This window comes from Rattus rattus, chromosome 8 (genome assembly GCF_011064425.1).
Source record: "Rattus rattus isolate New Zealand chromosome 8, Rrattus_CSIRO_v1, whole genome shotgun sequence".
Classification (NCBI taxonomy): Eukaryota; Metazoa; Chordata; class Mammalia; order Rodentia; family Muridae; genus Rattus; species Rattus rattus.
In genome coordinates, this window is record NC_046161.1 from 40,367,508 (window position 1) to 40,392,306 (window position 24,799).

At 49.8% G+C, this 24,799-nt stretch overlaps 1 protein-coding gene across 1 annotated transcript; it reads left to right on the forward strand.

Moving 5' to 3' along the window:
- Positions 1–400: 400 nt before the first annotated feature.
- On the forward strand, positions 401–24,797 carry Bace1 (beta-secretase 1). The gene is made up of 9 exons (XM_032909509.1): positions 401–1,165; positions 15,375–15,463; positions 17,129–17,345; positions 18,670–18,807; positions 19,484–19,618; positions 20,797–20,898; positions 21,364–21,513; positions 21,730–21,901; positions 22,492–24,797. The coding sequence occupies exons 1-9, from the start codon at positions 905–907 to the stop codon at positions 22,731–22,733; spliced, it is 1,506 nt and encodes a 501-aa protein (XP_032765400.1). The 5' UTR covers positions 401–904; the 3' UTR covers positions 22,734–24,797.
- Positions 24,798–24,799: the final 2 nt, after the last annotated feature.

The window sequence follows — 24,799 nt, forward strand, 5'->3', positions numbered from 1 at the left end:
CATTCTCCCTGGTTAATCTCTTTAGGGATCTGTGCATCTTTTTCTGCCCCTGTGCAAGGCAAAGTGGCTGGCATGACAGGGTTTGCACGGGGATGCGGATGTTAATCAATGCTAATTCAGGAAACTGAGGCAGGAGGTTTGCATCAAAGTTGAAGCTAGCCTAGACTGCACAGTATGTTTGCAGGACCCTATATCCAAAAATAAATAAACAAACAAACAAACAAATAAATAATGAAAGAAGGACTAGCAGATGAGAGGTATGTGATATTGGTTCTTTCTTGATCTGCCAGAGCTATGAAAATGCTTTCCCACCAGGGTCCTGCAGAGTGAACTCCATCTCGGCAGAGGGCATCCCAGACCCCTTTCAGCCCCGGAAGCTGGGCTGCCTGCCATGGGAAGACTACACTTCCCAGAGATCCCAGGGAAAAGCAAAAACCCTTTGGCTTTGACAGCCACCGCCACAAGCCTTTCCGTCTCTCCAGCCTGCCTAGGTGCTGGGAGCCGGGAGCTGGATTATGGTGGCCTGAGCAGCCGACGCAGCCGCAGGAGCTGGGAGTCCCTCACGCTGCAAAGTCCGCCTGGAAGACCCTGAAAGCTGCAGGCTCCGATAGACATGCCCGCCCCTCCCAGCCCCACAAGGGGCCCGATCCCCCCGCTGAGGCTGGCGGTCGCGGTCCAGATGTAGCTGGGTCCCCCGGATCGCCATCGTCCTTCTTCTCTCGTGCGCTACAGATTTCTCCTGCCCACTCTCCACCGCCGGGACCGGGAACTGAGCGAGGGGCCTGCAGACTCTGCAGTCCTGATGCCCCCGAGGCCGCTCTCCTGAGAGAAGCCACCACCACCCAGACTTAGGGGCAGGCAAGAGGGACAGTCGCCAACCGGAGCCACAAGGCCCGGGCTCACCATGGCCCCGGCGCTGCGCTGGCTCCTGCTATGGGTGGGCTCGGGAATGCTGCCTGCCCAGGGAACCCATCTCGGTATTCGACTGCCCCTTCGCAGCGGCCTGGCAGGGCCACCCCTGGGCCTGAGGCTGCCCCGGGAGACCGACGAGGAACCTGAGGAGCCTGGCCGGAGAGGCAGCTTTGTGGAGATGGTGGACAACCTGAGGGGAAAGTCCGGCCAGGGCTACTATGTGGAGATGACCGTGGGCAGCCCCCCACAGACGGTAAGGTGGTCAGATCTAGTAGTCGTCTTTCATGTATGGTAGAGGGATGGCAGGGTAGGGATGAAGAAGGCCTCTAAGATGGTTTGTTTGGTAGGTGCTGCAGGACGGCCCTCTCCTATACCTCCAGGATAGGTTGGGAGTAGCCTTTCCCTTTCCCGCCCCCTTTCACTGGCAACCAAGTCCTAGGACTGACTACCCCCTCTCACTCCCGCTGCTCCATGCCCCCACCCCTAAGAAAGCACTTCAATGGTAGTGCCTGACCCTGGGGGAAGGGCCAGGCACAGGGACACTGTTAACAGGTGTCTGTGGCCGGTGTCTCTCATATTCCATCTCCCAGCCTTCCCCTTCTCTGGTGGTTCTGGGGAATCTAAGATCCCCACGTTCATCTTCTTGAGAACCCAAGAATCCTGGCACCAGTTGGGTAAATCAGGTCCTTACCCCAAGTCTGGGCCGCCATAATCCAACAAACTAAGAGTCTTACTAACATCCATGTGGCCTCCAAGTCCCAACAGACTCTGACTTGAGTCCCTTCCTCCTCATTTATCCCTACCCCCGTTTTCTACGCTCTAGCCCCTCCCCCACCCATGCCTCAGAACCGGGCCAGAAGGGAGCTGAACCGAGTCTGAGCACTGATAAGCCAAGGGGAGCCAGAACCCTCTTGCAAGGGTTCCGAGGCAGAGGGTCCCACAGCCTTGGCGAAGGCACGTCTCACTGTCTTTCCCCATCTTTTCCAACAATCACTAAGGTACCAAAGGCGCCTGGTGGAGGTTGTGTCCTCTACCTGTGCTGACTGGGAGTGTGGGCTTGAGTCAGCTACCGTCCATGTGGGGTGGCTGGCTGACCTCTGAGTGCATCTGCCGCCTCTGTGGGCAAGCCTGGGTACCGGTGGCAGTGTGATTCTGCATATGCTTCTGCGTGTCACCTTGAATCTGATCCCGTGTATCTCGGTGAGCTCCCCTCAGAGGCTCCTCTCCAGTCTGTGTCCACAAAGCTTGTCCAGGGAGGCTGTGGAAAGGTGGGGGTGTGTTGGGCTCAGGGAGGTCAGTCACACTTCCTTTTTCTCAGGCGGTTGGATGTAGGAGAACCACAAACCCCTACTTTTTTGTTACTTGCTGGGTAACATGCCACTCAAGCTTGCTTTGGGAGCTCTGACATCCTGGTCTCCCTGACTAACCCCTCCTCTTTCTATATACCATAACTTCCCAGAAGGAGTATGGATGGAATCTAAGTGTGGGAGACAGGCCAGAGCTGGAGTTCAGGCCCAGCCAACAGAAGGCAAGATGTCAGGGAAGGGGACATGTGGAGACCTGGGATTCTAGTGACGTGCTGTGCAACTGCACAGATCTGTGATACAGCCAGCAAGGACTTTAGGGTCAGACAGGCCACAAATCTGGGGTCTGCCTGGCACCCCGAGCCTCCCCTTTCCCCAGCTGTGTGGCCTTAGGCGACTTATATAACTCTCATTGGCTAGTGCCATTTCTTTCAAACATGGGAAATGAGGTCTCCTTCGCAAGATAACTGTGAGGATTAAATGAAACCAGCTAGGGGGAGATGCCTAGAAGAAATCCCTGGGTTAATTGACCTCCAATAAATATTACCTTCTCCTTAACTGGCCTGGCCACCTCTACCTGTTCTGTGCTATTTGATGAAGCATAAAATCTGGACTGTATTGAGCACATTTAGAACTGGGGGACCAGTTGCCATACTTCCCTGGTCCCCTGAGAAGCAATGTAGGTGCCCCAGCCCAGCCCTTGGCAGAGAGTAGCTGTGGAAAGCTAGTCACTACCCTCCCCTCCCAGCTAGAGGCTAGAGCAGGGGGCTGGAGGTCACACTCCAGCCCTGGGAACCCTGAGTAGAGAAGCACTCCGTGGGTTGCACGTGGCTCTGATGCAGACCCTATTCCAGCCAGCCTCTGCTCTGTGGCTATTTTGTTCCTCTCCTTAGCAGCCTGTGAGAAGGATGAGCATTCATTCTTCTTACCTGGCGGGGCTATCAGAAGCAAGAAATGAGAGTGAGGACGGCAGAGTTCTGTGAACAGAAAAAGCCAGAATTTGGAGGGGTACTTCCCATGCCTGGGGGTCTAATCTACAAAGAGACGGAAGATATACCCCAGCACTAACGGCTTCTAAAAGGAAGTAAAACATGGGTACTCCTTTGATAAAAGTGAGGGTCTGTAGATGATTCTCCTCTTTAGAACCTGTTAGACGTGTAAGTTCTCATGACCCCATCCTAGAGCCTGGGAGGCAGTGTCTGCGAGTCTTAAGGCTGAGAGGCACCGTACAGGAGTACACAGAACGATGCTGAAGGCAGAGTTGACTCGAGGGACTTGATGGGGTAGGTGTGCACTGAGTGTGGTCCTGGAGGAAGGAAAGGAATGAGGGCCACCCTAGCCAGGACCTGGCACTTCTCCCAACATGCTGTAATGGCTTCTCACTTGCTCCCCACTCTGGCCCATAGATCATGAGAAACGAGAGACGAATGAGTTATGTGTTTGAGCTTATGAGTGTGTTTGTTCAGGAGACAAGAGAAAGCCAGGTCAGTTGATATTACAGGTTTATGCTGAAACCAGATCAATTTAGGTAAATAAAACGGAGCCCAGATGTCGGAGAGCCTTAAATGTCAGCCTATATGGATTGGACTTGAGCTCCGAGGGAGAAAATTGAGATCATTTGTACTGGGGAATGATATGAAGCACGTGCGCAGATGTCTGAATTTTAGGGAGAGTGGGATGGAGAGCTACGGGAGGCAGGCAGCTCACTTTCCAACTCAGGTGCAAGGTGCTGTGGAGACGGAGGGAGGCTGTGGTAAGAGGGAGAGAGAAAGGAGGCCAGGATGCAAGGAAGGTCACAAAATAGACGAGCAGGCTGGTGACATCATGTGAACGGTGGAGGAGAAGGCCTCAGAGGTAACTTGGTGATTCTGACATGGCATAAGTTGAAACGGACTATTTGTGGAACAAGATAGAGGGCAGAAGGGCCCGGTTTGGTATATACAGTTGTTTTTATTTTAATTCGGTGTGTGTAATTTAATTAGTTCTGGCTTATTTCTTTCGTTGCATCCCCCTCCCCACCCTACCCCTTGCCATGTAGCCCTGGCCAGACACAATTCATGAGCCTTCTGCCAAAGCCTTTAGAGTGATAGGGATTAGAAGCGTATGTTGTCACGCCCAGCTTCTTCTTTTGTTCTGTTGGTTTGCTTGGTTTGAGACAGGACCACCCTGGCTGACCTGAACATGTAGACAACGCTAGCCTCGAACTCCAAAAGATCCGCCTGCCTCTGCCTCCCTAGTGCTAGAATTAAGGCTGGGTGCCACCAAGCTGGGCTTATTTCATTCTTTATTTATTCTTCCTTTCTGCAATCATGTCTATGTATGTACACACACACACACACACACACACACACACACACACACACTCTACATTATCCACAGCTTTCAGAAGAAGGAACAAACTCTGAAAGTTAAACGCCTGGTCACGTGGTGTGTCAGTAAGCTGAGATGCTACCTTCCCCTTTGTTCTCCTACAATGCTGCTGTCTTGAATAGTCTGTTAGAGCATCCCTCTGCTGTGATGTGTCCCCAGCAATTGTGAGGCATGCTGTGACTATTTTGTTTCTTCCATCAAGCTTCGAGCTCTTGGGACTAGGGATGTAGCCCAGTGGTAGCACACTAGCCCAGCAAGCACATGGCCCTAGGTTCATTCCCTATTTATTTAGTGTATGTGTGTGCATATACCGCAACCTGCCTGTGGAGGTTAGAAGACAATTTGGAGGACAATAGTTTTCTCCTTCTACCATGTGGACTCCAGGGACTGAACTCAAGTAGCTTATCAGGTGTGGCTGTAACCACTGAGCCACCTCACCAGCTCAAAAGCTCATGTTCTGGTATATATATGACAGTCTCCAACTCAGACATCTGCTGAGTGAGTGAATCCGTCAGCTACAGGATGTTTAAATAGAGCTGTTAACTGGGCCTGGTGACTCAGGTTTGTAATCTCAGCTCCTCAGGAGACTGAGGCAGCAGGATCACAAGTTCAAGACTTACCTGGGCTGCAAAGTGAGTTCAGGGGAGTTTGGGTAATTTGACAAGACCCTGTCACGAGAGAGAGAGAGAGAGAGAGAGAGAGAGAGAGAGAGAGAGAGAGAGAGAGAGAGAGAGAGGAGGAAAAGAAAGGTCAGGGTAGGCTAGGAATAGAGTTTAATAGTACTGTAATAGTACTGTACCTGCTTGCACCCCTGGCCCCCAGATGTATGCACTCCTGACTCCTCGGTGCTGAGATGAACAGGCATGAGCCCTTAATTTCCCAGGTTTCCTATCCTGCCTCGTTTTCACTTAAAATGAAGCGGTACATCTCATTGCTATAGGACAAGCACCACTGACCTAACACTGAAGAATAATTTGTTAGGAAGGAAATTTGGTAACAGTCACTTCAGTATGATAAATATTTATTGAGCAACTGTTGTGTGCACAAGAGAAACAGTCCCAGCCTTTGGGGTGCTTACCATTTGGTATGAAACATGGATGAATAAACATGGGTGGTGTCCAAGAAGGATGGGTCCAGAAAACGGCACAGAGCGACATGGCTGTTTCTGATAGGGCATAGGCTTGCTGCTCCGCTCTATAAGAAGAGGTGCATGAGCTGTAGTGAGAAGTTGGGAGTTGTAAGGATGCTGGGAGCCTTGTTCTGGAAGCAGCTGGCAGACCTCAATAAGAAGCCTATGAAAGAGAGGTGGTGGTGTCTAATTTTGGTTTCAGGAAAACAACTTTAACGTGGAGGAGGGCTTGGATAGGGTAGTGTGTGAGACAAGCATCTGTTAGACAAGGGCCTGACAAGGGAGGTGGCAGTGAGGGGAGAAAGGAGAGAAGGTCTCAGGATGCTGGCAGTCACAGCTCTGTTCAACCAGTCCTGCTCTGTCCCTGTGAGTTAAGGGGTGAGAGAAAGGGCAAAGGAAGGTGGCGGTCCCTTCTTCCTAACCCCTCAGCTTGTTGGCATAGGTGAACAGCAGAGGGGCAAACCTTTAGCCAGGTGGTGGTGCACATGCCTTTGATCCTAGCACTTGGGAAGCAGAAGTAGGTGGATCTGTGAGTTCAAGGCCAGCCTATTCTACAGAGTGAGTTCCAGGATAGCCAGAGCTACACAGAGAAAGCTTTTAAAACTAATATGATGTATCAAGTACCTCACACATTCATTTTCTCCGTCTCCCCTTTCTTTCCTTTTTTGTTTGTTTGTTTTTGTTATTGTTTTGTTTTGGCCAGGGGTTCTGGTAAGACAGGAGTATCCTAGAATTTATAGCCTAGGCTATCCTAGAACTCACTACACTACCAGGCTGACCCGGAATTGCAGTAATCTTCTTATCTCAGCTTCCTGGGATTGATTACAGGTGGGCCACTGTGCCGGGTTTCCACAGTTACTTTTATGGTTTAATGATATGGCCTAGGTATTAGCATGCTCATTTTGGTGATAAGAAAACCAGGGCTAGGAACGAGCTGAAAGTCAAGTCCTTATCTTTAGTTCCGAAGTACTTGCACTGGGTTAATTTCCATTTTATCATTATGAACGTGTTAACTGACTTGGAAATGAACCATCCTTATGGGTGAATCTGGCAACAACTGGCCACAGACATCTGGACACTGGTGGGAGGTAGGACTCAGCTGATAGACTTGATAATCACCTCACAGAGTCAGCATATGATCTTGTTCCTCAGAGAGAATGGAAAGAAACGAGGATGGTGATGGAGGAAGAATATTAGGTAGAGACAGGGAAGGAAGAAACCCATCAGAAATGGAGACCTTCCTGGTCTGGGCTACAGATAGCACCAGCCCTTCCTTTTGTTTCAAACCCTCCTCTGCCTTCCCAGCTAAAGAGAGATTGGTTCATTTGGGAGAGGAGAGTGTTGAGCATGTTGTCCTCTGACTGAGCAGTTCTAGACAATTCTAGTAAAAAGCAAAGCAGAAAATTCTAATTGAAAATCCAAGAAGAGATCTCCCAGGGAAGCCCCCAGGAGAGTCTGTCTCTCTCTGTCTCTCTCTCTGTCTCTCTCTCTCTCTCTCTCTCTCTCTCTCTCTCTCTCTCTCTCTCTCTGTCTCTCTCTCTCTGTCTCTCTCTCTCTCTCTCTCTCTGTCTCTCTGTCTCTCTCTCTCTCTCTCTCTCTGTCTGTCTCTCTCTCTCTCTCTCTCTCTCTCTCTCTCTCTCTCTCTCTCTCTGCTGTAATCCATCTCAGTGAGGTGAAGGAGCAAAAGCCAGGCTGTTTTTCTGGCCGCAGAGAGAGGTTCTCCTGGAAGGAGCGCCCCAGAGGGTGGAAGGCATTCACTGATGTTGGTCCACTGTGTCCTCTGGTTCTTAGGTGTTCTGAGGTAGGATGCTAAATCATTAGTCTTGAGAGCATTCTGACCCAGGGAATAGAGGCTCCTAGGCTGTTCTCCCAGACTACAGTGATTGGCCTCTCTGCTACTCACTGTAACCCCGCTGTGGTCAGGATGGTTGTTTTCTGCTGGGGTCTCCCCTCAGGATCAATGACCCCAGCGCTAATTCCTTTTCAGGACCTGTGAAGATTTTGCCAGGGAACAGAGAAGGTGAACCCTAGCTTTCCCCAGTGGGTGAGCATGACTCAAGGGCCAGCAGGAAATTGAGCTGATGCCAGAGAAGGATTCACTGTCTGACAGTGACAAGCATGTAGCTAATAGCTAGCTGTTCTAGGGAAGGGTTTTCCAAGTGGGTTCTACAGAGAATGAAGGGACAAAAGAAGCCTCCGGAGCCAGCACAAAGGTTGGGTATGTAGCTCTTGTAGTTAGCATGTATGGGGCCTTGGAGGAAATGGAATCCCTGGCCAAAGACAGAGGGATGTACCGGATAAGTTTGGTTTGGAGTGACCCAGCCCTTTAAGATCACTTAAAAATCTGGCCTGAGTTGGGGTGATGATGCTTGTTTCCAGGCACCAGCTACTGTCTGGAGAAAGAAGAAAGGAGAGGCTATAGCTAGAGAAAGAAGTCTGAGGGCCTAGGATCAGCTGTGTTCGTTTGTTCAAAGTAGGAGGGAGCTGAACAGGACACAGTTGCAGGGCAGCCTGAGGGAGGAGGGAGCTCTTGGCCTTCCTCCATTTCCCTCAGTTTCCTGCTGCTAACTCCAGGCTCCTTGTGCCCTTCCTCATCCCTTCTCTCAGGTTTGGGCATGGCATCTATTGAAGAGATCTGATGAATCTGATTTAGCGAGGGCTGAGACCAAGCAGGTCTGGAGCAACCTCAGCTGCCCCAAGAAGATTCAGGCTACGTGCATGTGCACGGTGGACTGCGGTTGTCCTGGTCACTTAGTGATCTGCTAAGGCCCTGAGTTTGAGAATAGTACTTGTCCTCTGTAGAGTCACAGGGAACCAACTGCAGGAAATGAGAATCACTGTCAGTGTAAAAAATCAGCCACGTATGGTGGCGCATGCCTGTAATTCTTGTGGGTGGAGGCAGGAGGATTGCCATGAGTCTGAGGCCATTCTGTTCTAAGTTTCTCCTTTCTAGAGAGGAAGACCCTGTCTCAAAAAAGTAAAATAAAGCCAAGTGGTGGTGGTGCAGGCCTTTAATCCCAGCACTTGGGAGGCAGAGAAAGGTGGATTTCTGTGAGTTCAAGGCCAGCATGATCAACAGCATGAGATCCAGGACAGCCAGGATTATACATAGAAACCCTGTCTTCACACACACACACACACACACACACACACACACACACACACACACACACACACACACACAGAGAGAGAGAGAGAGAGAGAGAGAGAGAGAGAGAGAGAGAGAGAAGGAAGAAACAAACAAACAAACAAACAAAGAAGAAAGATGTGAGCATCTGCCAGGGCCATGGTTGGCAACAGTAGATACTCCATTCTAGGAGCTCCTGGTCTGTGGGATAGGCAGGCTTGACTCAGTGATTGAGGTTTGAGGAGTGGTAGCTGGAGAAGCCAGGTGATGCTGAGGACCTGCGGGAAGAGGAGCTTCATCTTGCCAGACCCTTGAGAGACAGGATTTTGACCAGGGCTGGAAAGTTGAACGTGTGTCAGGCATACAGCAGGAGAAGATGCCAGCTAAGGGAAGGAGCTGTGTATCCACGCCCAGGCAAGGTCACTGCGCTCCTCAGCAAAGTCCCAAGAACCACACAGAGGAAGGAGAGAGTGGCAAGAGAAGCTCCTTGGGGGTCACAGGATTTCATTCGGATAAGTTGCCTAACACTGGGCAAGAAACCTCCAAAATTACTGTGACTTAAACTGCAAGTCATTTTTCAGGATTCTGTGGGTTGGCTTGAGGTCCTCCCGTTTGAACTTATTCATGTGGCTACAGGCAGACGGCTGGCAAGTCAGCTAGAGGCCGAGTTGTCCCTACTTGCTAGGTTTGTGGCTGCACGGCATCCTTGAGGCAAGACTGGGCTCACTGGTGGCATCCCTGTGTACAAGTGCCACCTCACTGGTCCCTCCCTGCCTTTGCTGATGTCCCACTGGCCAAGCCCAGAGTCACTGTGGAGGGGGAATCACACAGAGACCTGTGAATCACCAGAGTACCCATCTACCACATCCTCTCCAGATGGGAAGGAACGTAAGGTCAAGAAGATAAAAGGCCATACTTAAGGGCTGGTTAGAGCCGGTGGAGGCTGGTATTGGCTTTGTGGCTTGTTTGTAAGATGGCCACGTTGCTCTCACTCTCTGGGTCTGTTTCTTTCTCTTCAGAATGGAAGAAAGCCCCTTCCTCCCCCTTTACACCCGAGGCTTGTTCTTGCTTAACCCCCAGCTCTGAGGTACACACAGAAGAAAACAGATGTCTTCTCTGGAAGACATGGACAGAGAACCTCTGCCCTAGAGGCTTGCAAAGACTGCAGAGCTTGGGATAGGCTGCAAGGAAAGTTTGTGGGGCAAGGAAGGTTTGTTTTATTCTTGCTGGGGACAGAACCTGGGCCCTTGTGCACACTAGGCAAGCGCTCTACCCTGAACTAACCACTAGCCTACATTGAAGATTCTTAATAATCTAGTATTGTTCAAAAGTAAAAAGCACACCCTCTGTCCAGGGTAGAGCCTCTGGAAGGCCCCTTTCATCCAGAAGGCTCTGAGCTATCCTTGTCTGTGGCGGTTACGCCCTGTAGGAGTGAGGGAACCCAGAGCCTCTTAAACTTGCCAGCCTCACACTTACTGCATCTGCTAAGATCTGCTGCTGAGCACAGCAGAGCGAATCTGGGCAGGTGTGCCTCTCCCGGTGGGACTTGTTAGCCCTTCCCTAGAAGCTGCCTTCTCTCAGAGGCCCCAAGGAGCACATTTGTTTGTTAAGTGATTGGCACTGACCTAGTCCTGACCCCAAGTTAAATCTCCTGGGCATGGGACTCCTAGGTCTCCCTAGGCCAGGGGACAAGGAGAAGGCTACCATACAGTTGGTCTGCACCAAGCCTCTCCTGACAAGACAAGAGAAACTAAAGAAAGGAAGACATCATAAAACTAACTAGCTATTGGGAGCCTCTGAGGGACTTTCTCCCCTACCCGTTTTTTTCAAGAAACATCTATTGTTTTTTAAAAAAAAAACTTGAAAAAACAGTTTTTCAAGAAACACCTATTGTCAGGCACTAGGATACTAAACTAAGGCTATCCCGAGGATTTAAAGTTCTTAGACACAGGAAAGGTGAGAGGCAGAGAGGCAGATGGTAAGGGAGTTGGTTACAGTTAAGGCAATGGACCCTGGTCTTCCTCCCCAGGGAGGAAGTTTATGCTGAGGCTTAAAGATGAAGAAGTAAGACACAGAATCAAGAAGAGGAAGGGCCAGGCCGAGCCAGTGGCCAGTGCCACTCTGGGAAGGACCCAGGGCAGGCAGAAGCAAGTGATATGTGGTGGGGTTTGGAGACTTGCCTAAGGCTGAGCGTGCAAGCAGGGCAGGTTGGAAAATGCCCGGAAGGAAGTGTGCAAGCCAAAAGTTTTAAAAGTAATCTTAGGAGGGCGACTCGGTCACATTTGACCTTAGGAAGGTAACTCAGGCCACAGTACAGAAGACAGAATGGTGGGGTCAAAGGCAGACACGTCAAGATAGTGGAGACTGGGGGCTGCACAGATGGGTCAGGGGTTTCAGAGCACATTGCTGCTCTTGCAGAGAAGGTTCAGCTCCAAGCACCCACATGGGGGCTCACAACCATCCGTAACTCTAGTTCCAGGGGATCTGACAACCTATTCTGACCTCCTCATCCTCCTGTACACACATAGTAGACATATGTGCACACACATATGTGATATATATCATGTGTGAGATATGTGTGTGGGGGGTGGGAAGAGAGTTGAGGTTGAGAAGGCCCCATGGTAGGATGATGCTAATTGGGCCAAGGGGTGGTAGAGGAGATGGGGAGAAATAGACACACACTCTTTCAAGGACGGTGACTGGACGGGACTAAGGGACCACTAGGGACAGGTATGAAGAAGTCCATTAAAGAGTCTCTGAGCTTGTTGCCTTACAAGACATATTGGAGAGTGCCTCCCTTACTAGTACAGAGAATACTAAAGAGGACCAACCAGGTAGAGGTTGGCTTTGGGCATCCCTAACTGGAGGTGCCTCTGGGAAAGTGTACAGGGAAAGACGGCAAAGCCACACAGGGAGTAAGAGCCTGTGAGGGGGGCAAGAGAGGACCCTAAAGGTGACATGGAAGTGATGGGTAAGATCTCTCATGTATTCGTCCCTGTGAAATCATCAGGAACTGTAGTAAGGGCTGTTTGATAGTGGCAGGATGAAGGCAAAGCCAGTTTTAGAATGGCTTGAGAAAGAGTAGGAGGTGAAGAAACGAAGACAGCTTGGCTGAGAGCTTAGCTTGTGAAGAGAGGGTAGCTGGAGGCGGTGTGAGAATCAGGAGGGTTTGTGTTGTTTTTAATGAAGAAATTCAGCATTTGTAAAGGCCAGTAGGAAAGTGGTGTTGGGATGGGGGAGCGGGAGCCCATGTAGCACGATGGTTGAATTAGCTTGAGGGAAAAAGGGATCATGTCTAGAATGGCTGCCTGGAAAAGGAGCCAGGGGGGAATTGTCTCCCCAGCCCAGATAAAAGCTGGGGCTGGAGCCAGGAGGAAGGACGAGTGGCTGGGGCAGCCTCAGGCCCAGGAAGGCTAGAGTAAGACTGGAGTGGGCTCTGGGCCCAGGAGATAGGAGGCTTCTGCAACTATTTCCTCCACTAACTGCCTTGTTTGGCAATGAGAGTCCTGGGTGGCTCAGCTCCTGCCCCAGGCCTGCACCAAGCTGAAAGGGAGAGGCTGCCAAGAGCTGCCCAGGAGGCTCAGTTAGAAATGTTGAAAGACAGTCCCAGAAATCACTTCTCAGCAGCAGGACCACATGCATAGGAGGAACAGCCAGACATTGCTGTGGAAGGAGTCTCAACGTTTTCCTGTTTTGTTGTGGAGAGGGAGAGGCAAAAGCAATTGGAGTCTGGGGCCCTGGAATAGGACATCTTGGGGTGGGGGGAGGGGCACAGGAGTGAGGAAGGCTGTTCTTTCATGGACTTAGTCCTGTTTGTCTGAGAGAGCCCTTCCTTGGAGGAAAGGGTAAGGCTAGAGGGCAAACAAGGATCAGCACCTTGTGGTAGAGAAGGGAGAGAAGAGAGAAGAGACAGGAAAAAGCCTTGGACAATGGGGTCCCTGGGTAGAGGCTGCAGTCTAGTGTAAAGCTGCCAATCTGCTCCATTTGGCCTTTACACAGATCCCAAGTAGTCCTTCCCATGGACCGGTTACAGGGACTGTGTCAGGAGGGGACCCATTTCTGGTGCTAGGAGCTAAGCCCTAAAGGTACAGAAAGGGGTCCTGGTAAGGGGGTGAAGCCTTTTAACCATTAACCCAGCTGGTTGCAATCTGACATGTGGAGCCTCCCAGCTCTATTGATTCTTCTAAAAGCACAGCCACTGTTAACTGGTGGCTGCCCAGAAACCAGGGAGAGGCACAGGAGTAGCAGTAGGGAGAAGGGGGGCAGGGAGGAAAAAAAAAACGGGAACTCAGCCAGGAGCGGGAGCTGGAGAGGAGGAGGTCTGAGCAGGGTCCAAGGGTTAGCCACCAGTGATGAGGAGTCTTTGGGGTGATCCGAAAACCCAAGCAGGCATTGGAAGCAGCCAGCATAGCCCATAGGCACTGCTTGGAGGAGCCTGGGGGAGCTGGGGAAGGCCCTGGCAGACAGGACAAAACAAGCTCAGGAGCATGGTGACCTTCTCAAGGTGACTAGGTCAGAGCTTTGCTGATTTCACCAAGATAGAAAGGGAAGGCCCTGAGGCCACTGGAAAAGCTAAGGTGCAGGGCTTTGGAGGTCAGAGATTCTGTGACAGACTGCTGTTTTTCCCAGAGGACAGAGCCCTACCTTTTCCCTGCTCCTCCAATACAGCAGAAACATAACAGTCTGGTGTGGCTGAGGGCTGAGGGCGGTGGGCGGGCAGGCTGGGTCAGGCCATCAGAGCCTGACTGGACCTGGCCTGCTGTGCACTCTGCCTCAAGGCAGTGACTAGTTTACAAAGCTAATTCACTTGTGAGGTAGCTAAATGGGAAGGTGAGGAACCCTCAGACTAAAATTTGCTTCTGGAGAAGATAAGGTTGAAGGATGCTTGTGTAGTAAAGAAACGGCTGCTACAACTTGGATCTAAAAACCAAAGCACTGTTTCAGTGTGCTACTAGTAGGTAACCGGGGTACACTCTAGGAGGAGATATTAGAACTCTGGCTCCTGGGGTATACTCTAGGAGGAGATATTAGAACTCTGGCTCCTGGGGTACACTCTAGGAGGAGATATTAGAACTCTGGCTCCTGGGGTACACTCTAGGAGGAGATATTAGAACTCTGGCTCCTTCCTCTTCCTTTGCTTCTTGGCTGCCGTGACAGGTCTCCTTAGTCACATGATGTACTATGTTGACACATACCAAAGCAGTGTGGCCTAGTGACCCTAGACTGAAACATCTGAAACCCTGAGCTGTGTAGTAGAGGTGGGAAGGAAGGGGCAGTCACACGGTGGCACACAATGGCATGTGTGGAACCTCAGCACCCTGGAGGTAGGGACAGAATAAAGGGTCAAAGTCATTCTCAGTTTCAACGTGAGCTCAAGAGCCATCCTGGGTGTCAAGAGACCCTGCCTTCAAAAAAGAGAGAGAGAGAGAGAGAGAGAGAGAGAGAGAGAGAGAGAGAGAGAGAGAGAGAAGAAGAGAAGGAAAAAAAATCAGAAACCCAAAATAAGTTTTTACACTTTCCTCTTAAGTTGCTCTGGGCATGTGTCACCATGATGGAAGCTAAGTCACGGTGGAAAGTGACTGCAGGTAAGGAAAGCTGAAATAAGGGGTGGTCTGCACATGCATAAACTTCATGACTCTTCACAGGATGCGTACATTGGCATGATTTTCAGGCAGGGCTTTTGTTTTGGCTTTGTAATATCAAAAGGTTGGCCTACTGGACATATTTGCAAGTCCGGGGTCAGAGGCTTCAACCGGTTTGACCTAGAAGGTATCTCCAAGTTTGAAAAATAATTTAAAAACAACAATGAACAAAACCCTGGACAACCCTTACCAAGGTGGGCAACCAAATAGAAGAGGCTGTCAATTTTTTTTTTTTTTTTTGCATTACTAGTTAAGCAGCCTCTAAGATCAGTGCTGAGCACAGGTAACTGAAAGCAAACGAAGAAACAATTTATTTCTTTTCTTCACGAGTTTTAATGTTCTCTTTGGTTTTTATAATTTAAGGAGAACGGTCCAATCCTCTTTCAAAAGAATCCTGTTCATTTCAGTAAGAGGAGTCAGGGACATGTTTGCAGAGCTGCGCTACAAGGAACACAGACACAGCCATCTGTTCACCCTTAGCCATGGGACTCCTGGACTTCCTTCTGATGGCAGCACACGTACGCTTAAGGAAGTCCGAGGAGAAGCCACATTGTGGGGCACGGAGTCCCCCACACGCCTGGGTAAACAATGTGCCCCCGCCCCGACCCCGCACATCTTTCCTTGCCAGCCCGATGGAGTGGATCGGCAGACACCTCTTGGTGGCAGTGAGAAATTGTGACGATCAGGTGACAGGAAACACTAGCATGATACAGACAGATGCAAGTGCAGTCTCTGAGGCTCAGGAGGACCCTCAGAGTCCGTCTGCGGCCTGGGCTCCAGCGCTGTCAGCCTGGCTGCTCTTATTCCAGGGACAGGTCCAGTACGACCAGAGGCTGGTGGGTCTGGAGCCGTCTGTCTACAATGTCTTTTCTCTCCCCTTTCTCTGACAGCTCAACATCCTGGTGGACACGGGCAGTAGTAATTTTGCAGTGGGGGCTGCCCCACACCCTTTCCTGCATCGCTACTACCAAAGGCAGCTGTAAGTCCTGGGGACGGGTGGGAGAGGGCCCAAGAACAAGAGCCTTCCTCTTACTGGAGGAGTGGGGGGTGTGAGGCGGGGACAAAAGGAGGCAGCTGGGGCCAGGAAGAGAGACATAGTGTGGGAAAGGGTGGCTTGAGGGGCAGACATGAAGCACTTCCGCCCCAAGGCTCCCAGAGAACAGGAACCCTCTCATTCTGTCTATACAGACAGGCAGTAGGGCCAACCCATTGTCCTAGCTATAGTTTAGAAGGCTGAACAGGTGGTCTTTCACCATGTTCTCACCTGGGGGCCAATCTGGGTAGTTACACACGATAAGCAAGGAGGAGGAGCTGGGCATGATGGTATGTATAGCAATAATCCCAGCATTTGGAGGGCTGTGGAGACCAGAGTAGGCTATATAGAACTCAAAGAGCCAAAAAATGGGAGCTGGGGAGATGGCTCAGTGACTAAGAACTTACTATAAAAGCAAGGAGACTGAGTTCAAGTTCTAGTACCTACCCAAAGCCTGCCGTGGCTTGTTCGCCTGTGACCCCAGCATTGGCAGGCTGAGACAGGCAGATCTAGCTTCCTGGCCAGCATAGCTCAAACTTCAGGCTTAGCGAGAGACCCTGTCTCAAAAAATAAAACGGAGGAAGAGCAATTATCCTCGGGCCTCTGCCTGCACATCTGTGCACGTATTCCACGCACGACAAAAAACTTACTCTTCAGTTTTAAAAAGCCAGAAAATAAGAGGGAAAGAGTCTTTCATGGCCCCCACTGAATTGTCTCCTGGTACCAGTATACGTGCCACCAGCTAGGTTTGGCTTGGTAGTGGGAGGTGGGCTAGAACGGGCTGTTATGTAGGAGATGGTGAGGAGTATTGTGAAAGATTGGTTATAAAAGCAGAATGAGGATGTGGTGAGGAGACATCTAGTGCTTGCATGGCATGTCTGTGTGAAGACAGGAGGAACATGTGGCCTCCATATAGTACAGTCTTACATCCTAACCTTTGACCCGTGAGAAAGTACAGACCGCTGCCCTGTTTCCTTTTTCCCTAAGAACACAGTTGGGGAAGGAGTATGGGTAAGATCAGTGCAAGGATAACTGTTCCAAGTTTGCACACAGTGCCATCCCTGCCCAGCCCTGGGTAGATACATGAGAAAGAGAAAAGGTAAAGGTATTCATCCCACAGCAGTTGAGTGCGATTCCTCTTGTGCATTCTAACACCTGCCTACTCTGCTGGGATATTTGTGTGTATTTTCTATAGAGGTTGTTCCATGGCTTCCACAGTCACCCTGCCTAGTTCTTTCTCCACCACTCAGTTGGTACCACTGGGCCCCAAGGCAGCAAGAGTGTCTGTCAATGGCTCCTTTTCTCTGGGAGCGTGATGGAACTGGGGTGGGGGAGGACATGTCCAATAGCTGTCTTTGCAGCAGTCACAGACACAATGTACAAAGCCCATCTTGTTCTTTGGCCTGAGCTTCAGGTCCAACAATATAAACTATGGGGACAGGAGAGCAAGCCCCGGCTACAGCTGATCTCTGCAGACATGCTTTACATGCTGTTCTGGGTGCTAAGTGTAGGGCTGTTCAGCTCAGCAGATTCTAGAACGCTGTAAGGAGTGCATTTGGGAATCTATTTGATGACGCGCATCTATTGTTACATTTTGCTTCCTTTTTATAGGTCCAGCACATACCGAGACCTCCGCAAGGCTGTGTATGTGCCCTACACCCAGGGCAAGTGGGAGGGGGAACTGGGCACTGACCTGGTGAGCATCCCTCATGGCCCCAACGTCACTGTGCGTGCCAACATTGCTGCCATCACTGAATCGGACAAGTTCTTCATCAATGGTTCCAACTGGGAGGGCATCCTAGGGCTGGCCTATGCTGAGATTGCCAGGGTGAGAGAACCAAGCCTGCTGCCTGCATGTTGCTCACTGCATGCTACACAAGAAGGAGTCAGGAGAGAGAAGGGGGAAGGATGGGCTGAAGAGAGTAAACACAGGGCTGGAGGGATGGCTCAGGGAGTGTAGTGCTTACCCAGCAGTCTTGAGTTTAATCCTCAAAACTAACATTTTCAAAACTGCTGTTGTGGTACTATATACTTATAATCCCAGTTCTGGGAGGGCAGGGTCAAGTAAATCTTGGAGCTTCCTGGCCATTAAGCCTAGCTTACTAGCTAAGTTTCCAGCCAATGAGAGACCCTACCTTAGAAACCAAGGCAGGATGTAGCTAGAGCTTTAGTTCAGCGGTTAAGAGCCCTTGCTGCTCTTCCAAGGGGCCCAGGTTTGGTTCCTAGCACCTATATGTCAGCACCACAACTTCCAGGGAACCCAATGCCCTCTTTTGGTCTCTGGAGGCACCAAAAACGATGCATGGTGCACAGGCATAGAGGCAGGCAAAACACCCATAATCATAAAACCAAACTAAAATTTTCTTTTTGAGACAGGGTTTCTCTATTTAGCCCTTGGCTGTCCTGGAATCCACTCTGTAGACCAGGTTGGCTTTGAATTTAGACATCCACCTGCCTCTGCCTCCCAGGTGCTGGGATTAAAGGCATGTGCCACTACTGCCCAGCATAAAAACAAAATAAGTTTTAAAATAAAACAAATTAGGGCTGGAGAGATGGCTTGTGGGTTAAGAACCCTTGTCAAAGTGCACTGATTCCTGCACAGGTCTCTCACCTTCACACCCATGCTGCATGGGCCAGTGCACACATAGGAAATATTCTGAGGGGTTGGGGATTTAGCTCAGTGGTAGAGCGCTTGCCCAGGAAGGCAAGGCCCTGGGTTCGGTCCCCAGCTCAAAAAAAAAAAAAAAAAAAAAAAAAAAAGAGGAAATATTCTGAAAGGTACACAGATTCTCAAGAACAATATCCAAGGTTGTCCTTTGGTTTCCAAATGTGTGTTTGTACACAGACACATGCATATACACATGCATGCACATACTGACATGTGCACACAATAAAAGGAGTAGCTATGATACATACAGGAGGCTGTCCCCAAATCTGAAACAAATGAATCATGTGGGGATGGGTGGAAGGTGCTATGGCCTTGGAGCACTGGCCTCTGCACTGCAGTATCTTACCCATGCTCACCAGATCTGTGTCTCCTTGGTCTCTCCTGAGGAACCTCCCCAAGCTTTGGCTTGAGTACAGGCAGGAAGCCGACCTCTGTCTGCTGGGGCCCCTGTATGAGGATTTCTTCCTGTGTTTTTCTGCCACAGCCCGACGACTCCTTGGAGCCCTTTTTTGACTCGCTGGTGAAGCAGACCCACATTCCGAACATCTTTTCCCTGCAGCTCTGTGGCGCTGGCTTCCCCCTCAACCAGACTGAGGCACTGGCCTCGGTGGGAGGGAGCATGGTGAGTAGACTCAGAGGGCCATGTGCCCTCTCCCTCATGGCGGAATCAAGAAGCACCTTGATAGCCCCAATCCTTACTTTCCCCTTTCCCTTTTCCAGTCGTTTCTTCACTGCTTTTCTTGAAAGGAGTTGGGTCACTCAAGGAAGGGATCAGAAACAATTGGGTACATTTCAAAGAAAATGAAAATTAGACCTGTAGATTACTGTCTGAGTCTGAGAACAGGTAAGTAAGGAGTCTGTCTGGAGCTTTGACTGACCCAGAACTCACTATAGACCAGGCTGGCCTCAGATTTGCAGCATTCCTTCCTTCCATTTTCCAAGTGTACACCAGCAGACTCAGTTCAAACCCATTTATTGATTAGGACAGGACAGTAACGAGTGGTTCTCCAACAGGCAAAGACAAAACCATATGAAAGCAGCATAGAATTTGTTCATTCCACGTTTATTGTACTGGCTTAGGTTTAAATAACTTCCTATCGAGGATTATAGATTTTGATACAAATAATCTGATGTGTTTCTTCTGAACACATTTAAGAAACTAAACATTACCATGCATGGGGCATGATGGAAGATTAGAGAGAATCTTGACACCCCAAGAAATGGCTGATCTTATCATTTGGTTTTGGGTAACCTGCTCTCCTGTGCTAGGACATAGTGTCTGTCTCTTTTTCTTTTAGATCATTGGTGGTATCGACCATTCCCTATACACTGGCAGTCTCTGGTACACACCCATCCGGCGGGAGTGGTATTATGAAGTGATCATTGTACGTGTGGAAATCAATGGTCAAGATCTGAAAATGGACTGCAAGGAGGTAATAAACTGGAAGGGGATCCAGTGAGAGTAAGAGGTTAATCCCAGTGTGAGAGAACCATGAGGGTGGAGGAGAGGGTGGAGGCACAGGACCTGGGCTGAGGTTAGGGCTGTGCCAAGGCAGAAACTTGGCAATCACACAGCACTCCCTAAGGTGAAGGGCAGGGCCTGCAGAGCCATCACAGGAGCTGAGCATAGAGCTTAAGTACAGTAATGAAAACACAGAAGAGTTCCCTTCTGGACTCTAGTCGCTACCTCTGGCGGCTCCGGGCAAGGCTTCTGCAAGGACCTGACTGAGTCCTGCTGTTACTAAGTGCCTTTGGGCTCCTCGCTGCAGTGCCAGACTCCTCATGTACAAAGCAGAGGTAAGGATACACACACTTTCTCAGAGACTGTGAAGGTCGAAGCCGATGTACGAAGTGTTAGACCTTATGCTTGGCACACCCCAAATGCCAATATTTGGGGTCTCTTTCCCTAGGTTTTTTTTTACACTTATTGGGGTGTGGATAGGGCATGTGCCACAGCTTGTGTGTGGAGGTCAGAGGACAATTTTCAATTAGTGGGTCTCCCTGGGGTTGAACTCAGATCATACTTGGTAGCAGGTGCCCTTACCTGCTATCTCATCAGCCCCCCTTTCAGGCTTTTTTGAGGCAGGGTCTCATGTAGCCCACACTGGCCTCAGACTTGCTTGAACTCCTGGTCCTCCTCTCTGACTCTCAAGTGCTCTATGGGCATATTCCACCATGCAGTCTCAGAGGTCAAGCCCAGGCTCTATGCCTGCCGAGCCACCCTTCTGTCCATCACGATGCATGGTGTATGAGAACGACGACGTAAAGGTACTAGAGGTACAAACACCACACAAGGCACCTCTGTTTCAGATTGGAGAGCACCTACCCACACAAGGTAATGAATGAAGTTAGTACTTACCAAGTGCCTGGGATCTGCCAGGACCTACTTAGTGCTTTCAGCCTTTTGATTTGTTTAATCCTTATAATAACCTTTGAGGTAGGCATTGTTACTACCTTCAATTCAGAATAAAACAGGTACACAGAGGTTAAGTAAGCAACGTGCCCAAGGAGGCACACAAACACGTACAAAATGGAAACGCTAAGATGCCAACCTCCGTAGGATGCTTAGCTGTCAGTCACCTCTCCCAACTCCTCCCCTTTCTCTCCTCAGTACAACTATGACAAGAGCATCGTGGACAGTGGCACCACCAACCTTCGTTTGCCCAAGAAAGTATTTGAAGCTGCAGTCAAGTCCATCAAGGCAGCCTCCTCGGTCAGTGGACTCAGGGCGGGTAAAACAGAGTCAGAGTCAGTGACCGTCACGCGCCTCAGCAAGCACCAAAGATCATAGATCCTTCCAGTCAGCGTTTGCACACTGCTGTCTGTTGACTTGGCTGATACCTTTTCCTTTTCTTTTTTTTTTCTTTTTTTTTTTTTTTTTTTTTTTGACAGGGTCATGAATGTAGCCCAGGTTAGCTTTGAACTTGACAACTTCATGCCTCAGCCTTCCAAATTCTGGGACTATAGGCAGTGTGAGCTGCCACATCCAGTCACCCTAGCACAACTTTATGGGCCCAGTGACCCACTTTCTTCTACTGATCCTTAGACTTCAGTTTACCTTGGCCACTTTGGAAAATTCCCTGGAAAAGCAAACAGTGGTAACTGTCCCTGCAATTCTGAACATAAGAGAAAAGATGGTGGGGCAGGCCGATTCTTCACAGTTCTCTCTTGTCAACAGACGGAGAAGTTCCCGGATGGCTTTTGGCTAGGGGAGCAGCTGGTGTGCTGGCAAGCAGGCACGACCCCTTGGAACATTTTCCCAGTCATTTCACTTTACCTCATGGGTGAAGTCACCAATCAGTCCTTCCGCATCACCATCCTTCCTCAGGTATGTCCCCAAGCTGAGGCAGCGGAGTGCCAAGAAGCAGACAAAGTATGTAAAGAGACATGGCTACTACAACTTGAAAGACAAATGAATGTGTGCTGATAAAGGGGTTGCGGAAAAGTCAACATCTCAGGGCTTGAGGAAGAGCAAAGTGACTAAAAGGCAGAGAAAGGCAGGACAGAATAAGACATGCTCTCATCCTGTGATTGTTTCCCCCAGCAATACCTACGGCCAGTGGAAGATGTGGCCACGTCCCAAGACGACTGTTACAAGTTCGCCGTCTCACAGTCATCCACAGGCACCGTTATGGGAGCGGTCATCATGGAAGGCTTCTATGTGGTCTTTGATCGAGCCCGAAAGCGAATTGGCTTTGCTGTCAGCGCTTGCCATGGTGAGGAGGGTGTGGGGTCAGTCTGCTCATGTCTTGCTGCCAGCAGCTAATTCCCAGCTCTGTCTGTTCAGGAGGTAGTAGCCTCTGGCTAATCCACCATGTGTGAAAGGTAGGGCTAAGGCTTGCTCTGGTGAACATGCCTGATGGGGAAAACAATACTGGAAACCGATAGCAGCTAGAGCTTCACAGGCACTTGGAAATACTAGCTGTAAGGGAGGCCGGCTGCCTACAGTAAGGCTGAATGCTTCTGCAGAAAACTGCCAGGGCTCTGTGGTTGGATTTTCATGAGGATGGGTAAGTCTGCTGTGTGTGTAAGGGGCTAGATTTTGGTCAACTCAGAACTGTTGGCTTTGACAGCACTTCTACTGGATTTAAAAATGGCAAAGCCTTATAGTTCCCAAGGTCCTGGAGGGAGAAACATCCTTTCTCAGTACTAGTTTCCTTGCTCACTGTTCACTCTGTCCAAGATGGCCTCTGCACTGCCTCCCTTGGGTGGGTTCTAAGGGTCCCTGTCAGGAAGCTCTTTCAATTGTATAACCCACACTACTCTGACAGTAAGAGGTACCAGCTCATCTCTACCCTTTCTCCAGTGCACGATGAGTTCAGGACGGCGGCAGTGGAAGGTCCATTTGTCACGACAGACATGGAAGACTGTGGCTACAACATTCCACAGACAGATGAGTCGACACTTATGACCATAGCCTATGTCATGGCTGCCATCTGCGCCCTCTTCATGTTGCCACTCTGCCTCATGGTATGTCAGTGGCGCTGCCTACGCTGCCTGCGCCATCAGCATGATGACTTTGCTGATGACATCTCCCTGCTGAAATAAGGAGGCCAGTGGGCAGATGACAGCGATCCCCCTGGACCACATCTGGGTGGTTCCCTTTGGTCACGTGAGTTGGAGATATGGATGGTACCTGTGGCCAGAGCACCTCAGGACCCTCACCAACCTGCCGAATGCTTCTGCCTTGACAGAAAAGAGACAGCTGGCAAGCTGGATTACAGGGCTTGCAAGGCCTGTAGGAAACAGGAGGGAGAAAGCAGCATTCTGGTGGCAGGATACCCTTAGGCACCACAAACTTGAGTTGGAAATGTTGCTGCTTAAGCTTCAGCCCTGACCCTCTGCCCAGCATCCTTTAGAGTCTCCAACCCCGAGTATTCTTTCCGTCCTTCCAGAAGTACCGGTGTCATACTCAGGCTACCCGGCATGTCCCTATGGTACCCTGGCAGAGAAAGGGCCAATCTCATTTCCCTGCTGGCCAAAGTCAGCAGAAGAAAATGCAGTTTGCCAGTTGCTTTAGTGATAGGGACTGCAGACTCAAGCCTACACTGGTACAAAGACTGAGTCTTGAGATAAGCCAGAACCTATGCGATGCGAATGTTTGTACTCCTGGGGGCAGTCAAGATGAGGAGAGACAGGACAGACACAGGAAGGAGAAAGTAGCAAAGCTAGGAAAGGCAGAGCTATAATCACTTTCTCCACATCTCCAAGACAGATGCCCATCTGGATTAAGAGAGGTAGCATTCCCCAACATGTCTTGTGGATGTAGTCTGAACCGAAATGAAATGGAGAAAAGGGCTTATTAGCCAAAGAGATCTTTTTAACACTCTTAAAGGAACAGTGCTCATGAGAAAAGTCCCACTGGACAGATGAATCCCTATCTTGTTAATTCCACCTGTCTCTCCCTGCTTCTACATGCTAGGTGGCACCAAAATGTCCCAACCCCAATGTCTTAGATGCCCTATGGGACAGCAGTTAGAATATTGTAGGGCTGAGGATTGTCTTCCCAGCATAGGTTCACTCCAACCAAGGTGCTAAAAGGAACAGACAGGAAAGTCTCCTATCTGATCCACAAAGGCAGAACCCTCACGATTCATTCAGCAGGGTTAGGGCTGATGCATTTGCCTCTGCCTGGATTTTGTTTTTATTTTATCTCTTTTTGCCCAATGGTACAAAATGGTAAGATCTTTATGGAATACTGAGTGGGTTCATTACTCTCTTGCCCTCTCCAATGGCCCCTCTATTTATCTGGCTAAGGAGACATCACACATTGGCTAGTATTAAACAACGAATGTAAGATAGGGGGCTTTCTGGTTCTATGTCATTGCCTTCAGTATCAAGGCTGCCTGGAGAAAGGATGGCAGCCTTGGGGCTTCCTTACTTCCTTCTCCTTTCCTGATAGAGCAGTCTTTCTGTCCTGCTCTCTGCTGCCCCTCCCAATAGTACATGTACCCAGGCTGGTTCTTGGGCCAGGTAGTGGGGGCCACACTCCTCTTCCCTGTCAGTTCTAATACAACAGACATGAAGCCAGTGTTAGCAGGAAGAGCCGAGTTTTCCTGGGATGACCACTGCATCCTATCCTAGTATGCTCTACACTGCTTTCAGGTAGGGGACCTGCCAAGCATGGAATAGCTGATGGGGAGACACTAGCAGGGCCTCTGGAGTTGCTGGCCCCAGCCAGCCGCCCACAAGCCATAAACCAATAAAATAAGAATCCTGCGTGCAGTTTTTCAGCTGGGTCCTCTTCATTGCCCTTGCACTGGTGCTGCTCTGGCTGACAAGGAATACCCCACACCCACAGACTGCTGGGAAGATGGAGACTGTCTGCTTCCAGCTCAGAACTACAGTGTAAATAAGCTTCCAGGATCACTACCATGAAAACGCCACATTCTGCTTTACAAATTCTACCCACGTTGGGAAAAACTGGCTTTTTCCCATCTCTTTCCAGGGCAAAAAAACCTCAACCTAGTTGTTATTTACCCTAGTAACTGGTGTTCTATTTTTTTTTTTTAAAGGGGGAAATTTGCATTTATTTTTCTTTTGATGGTTAACTCCTTTGTATTGTAAAATTATGAACTCTGATATGTAAAACAGAAAAAAATCTTGACAACAGC

Coding starts and splice junctions, on each gene's coding strand:
- Bace1 (XM_032909509.1), top strand. CDS start 905: ATGGCCCCGGCGCTGCGCTGGCTCCTGCTATGGGTGGGCTCGGGAATG. Junction 15,464..17,128: donor CGCTACTACCAAAGGCAGCT/GTAAGTCCTGGG, acceptor TCCTTTTTATAG/GTCCAGCACATACCGAGACC. Junction 20,899..21,363: donor CCATCAAGGCAGCCTCCTCG/GTCAGTGGACTC, acceptor TCTTGTCAACAG/ACGGAGAAGTTCCCGGATGG.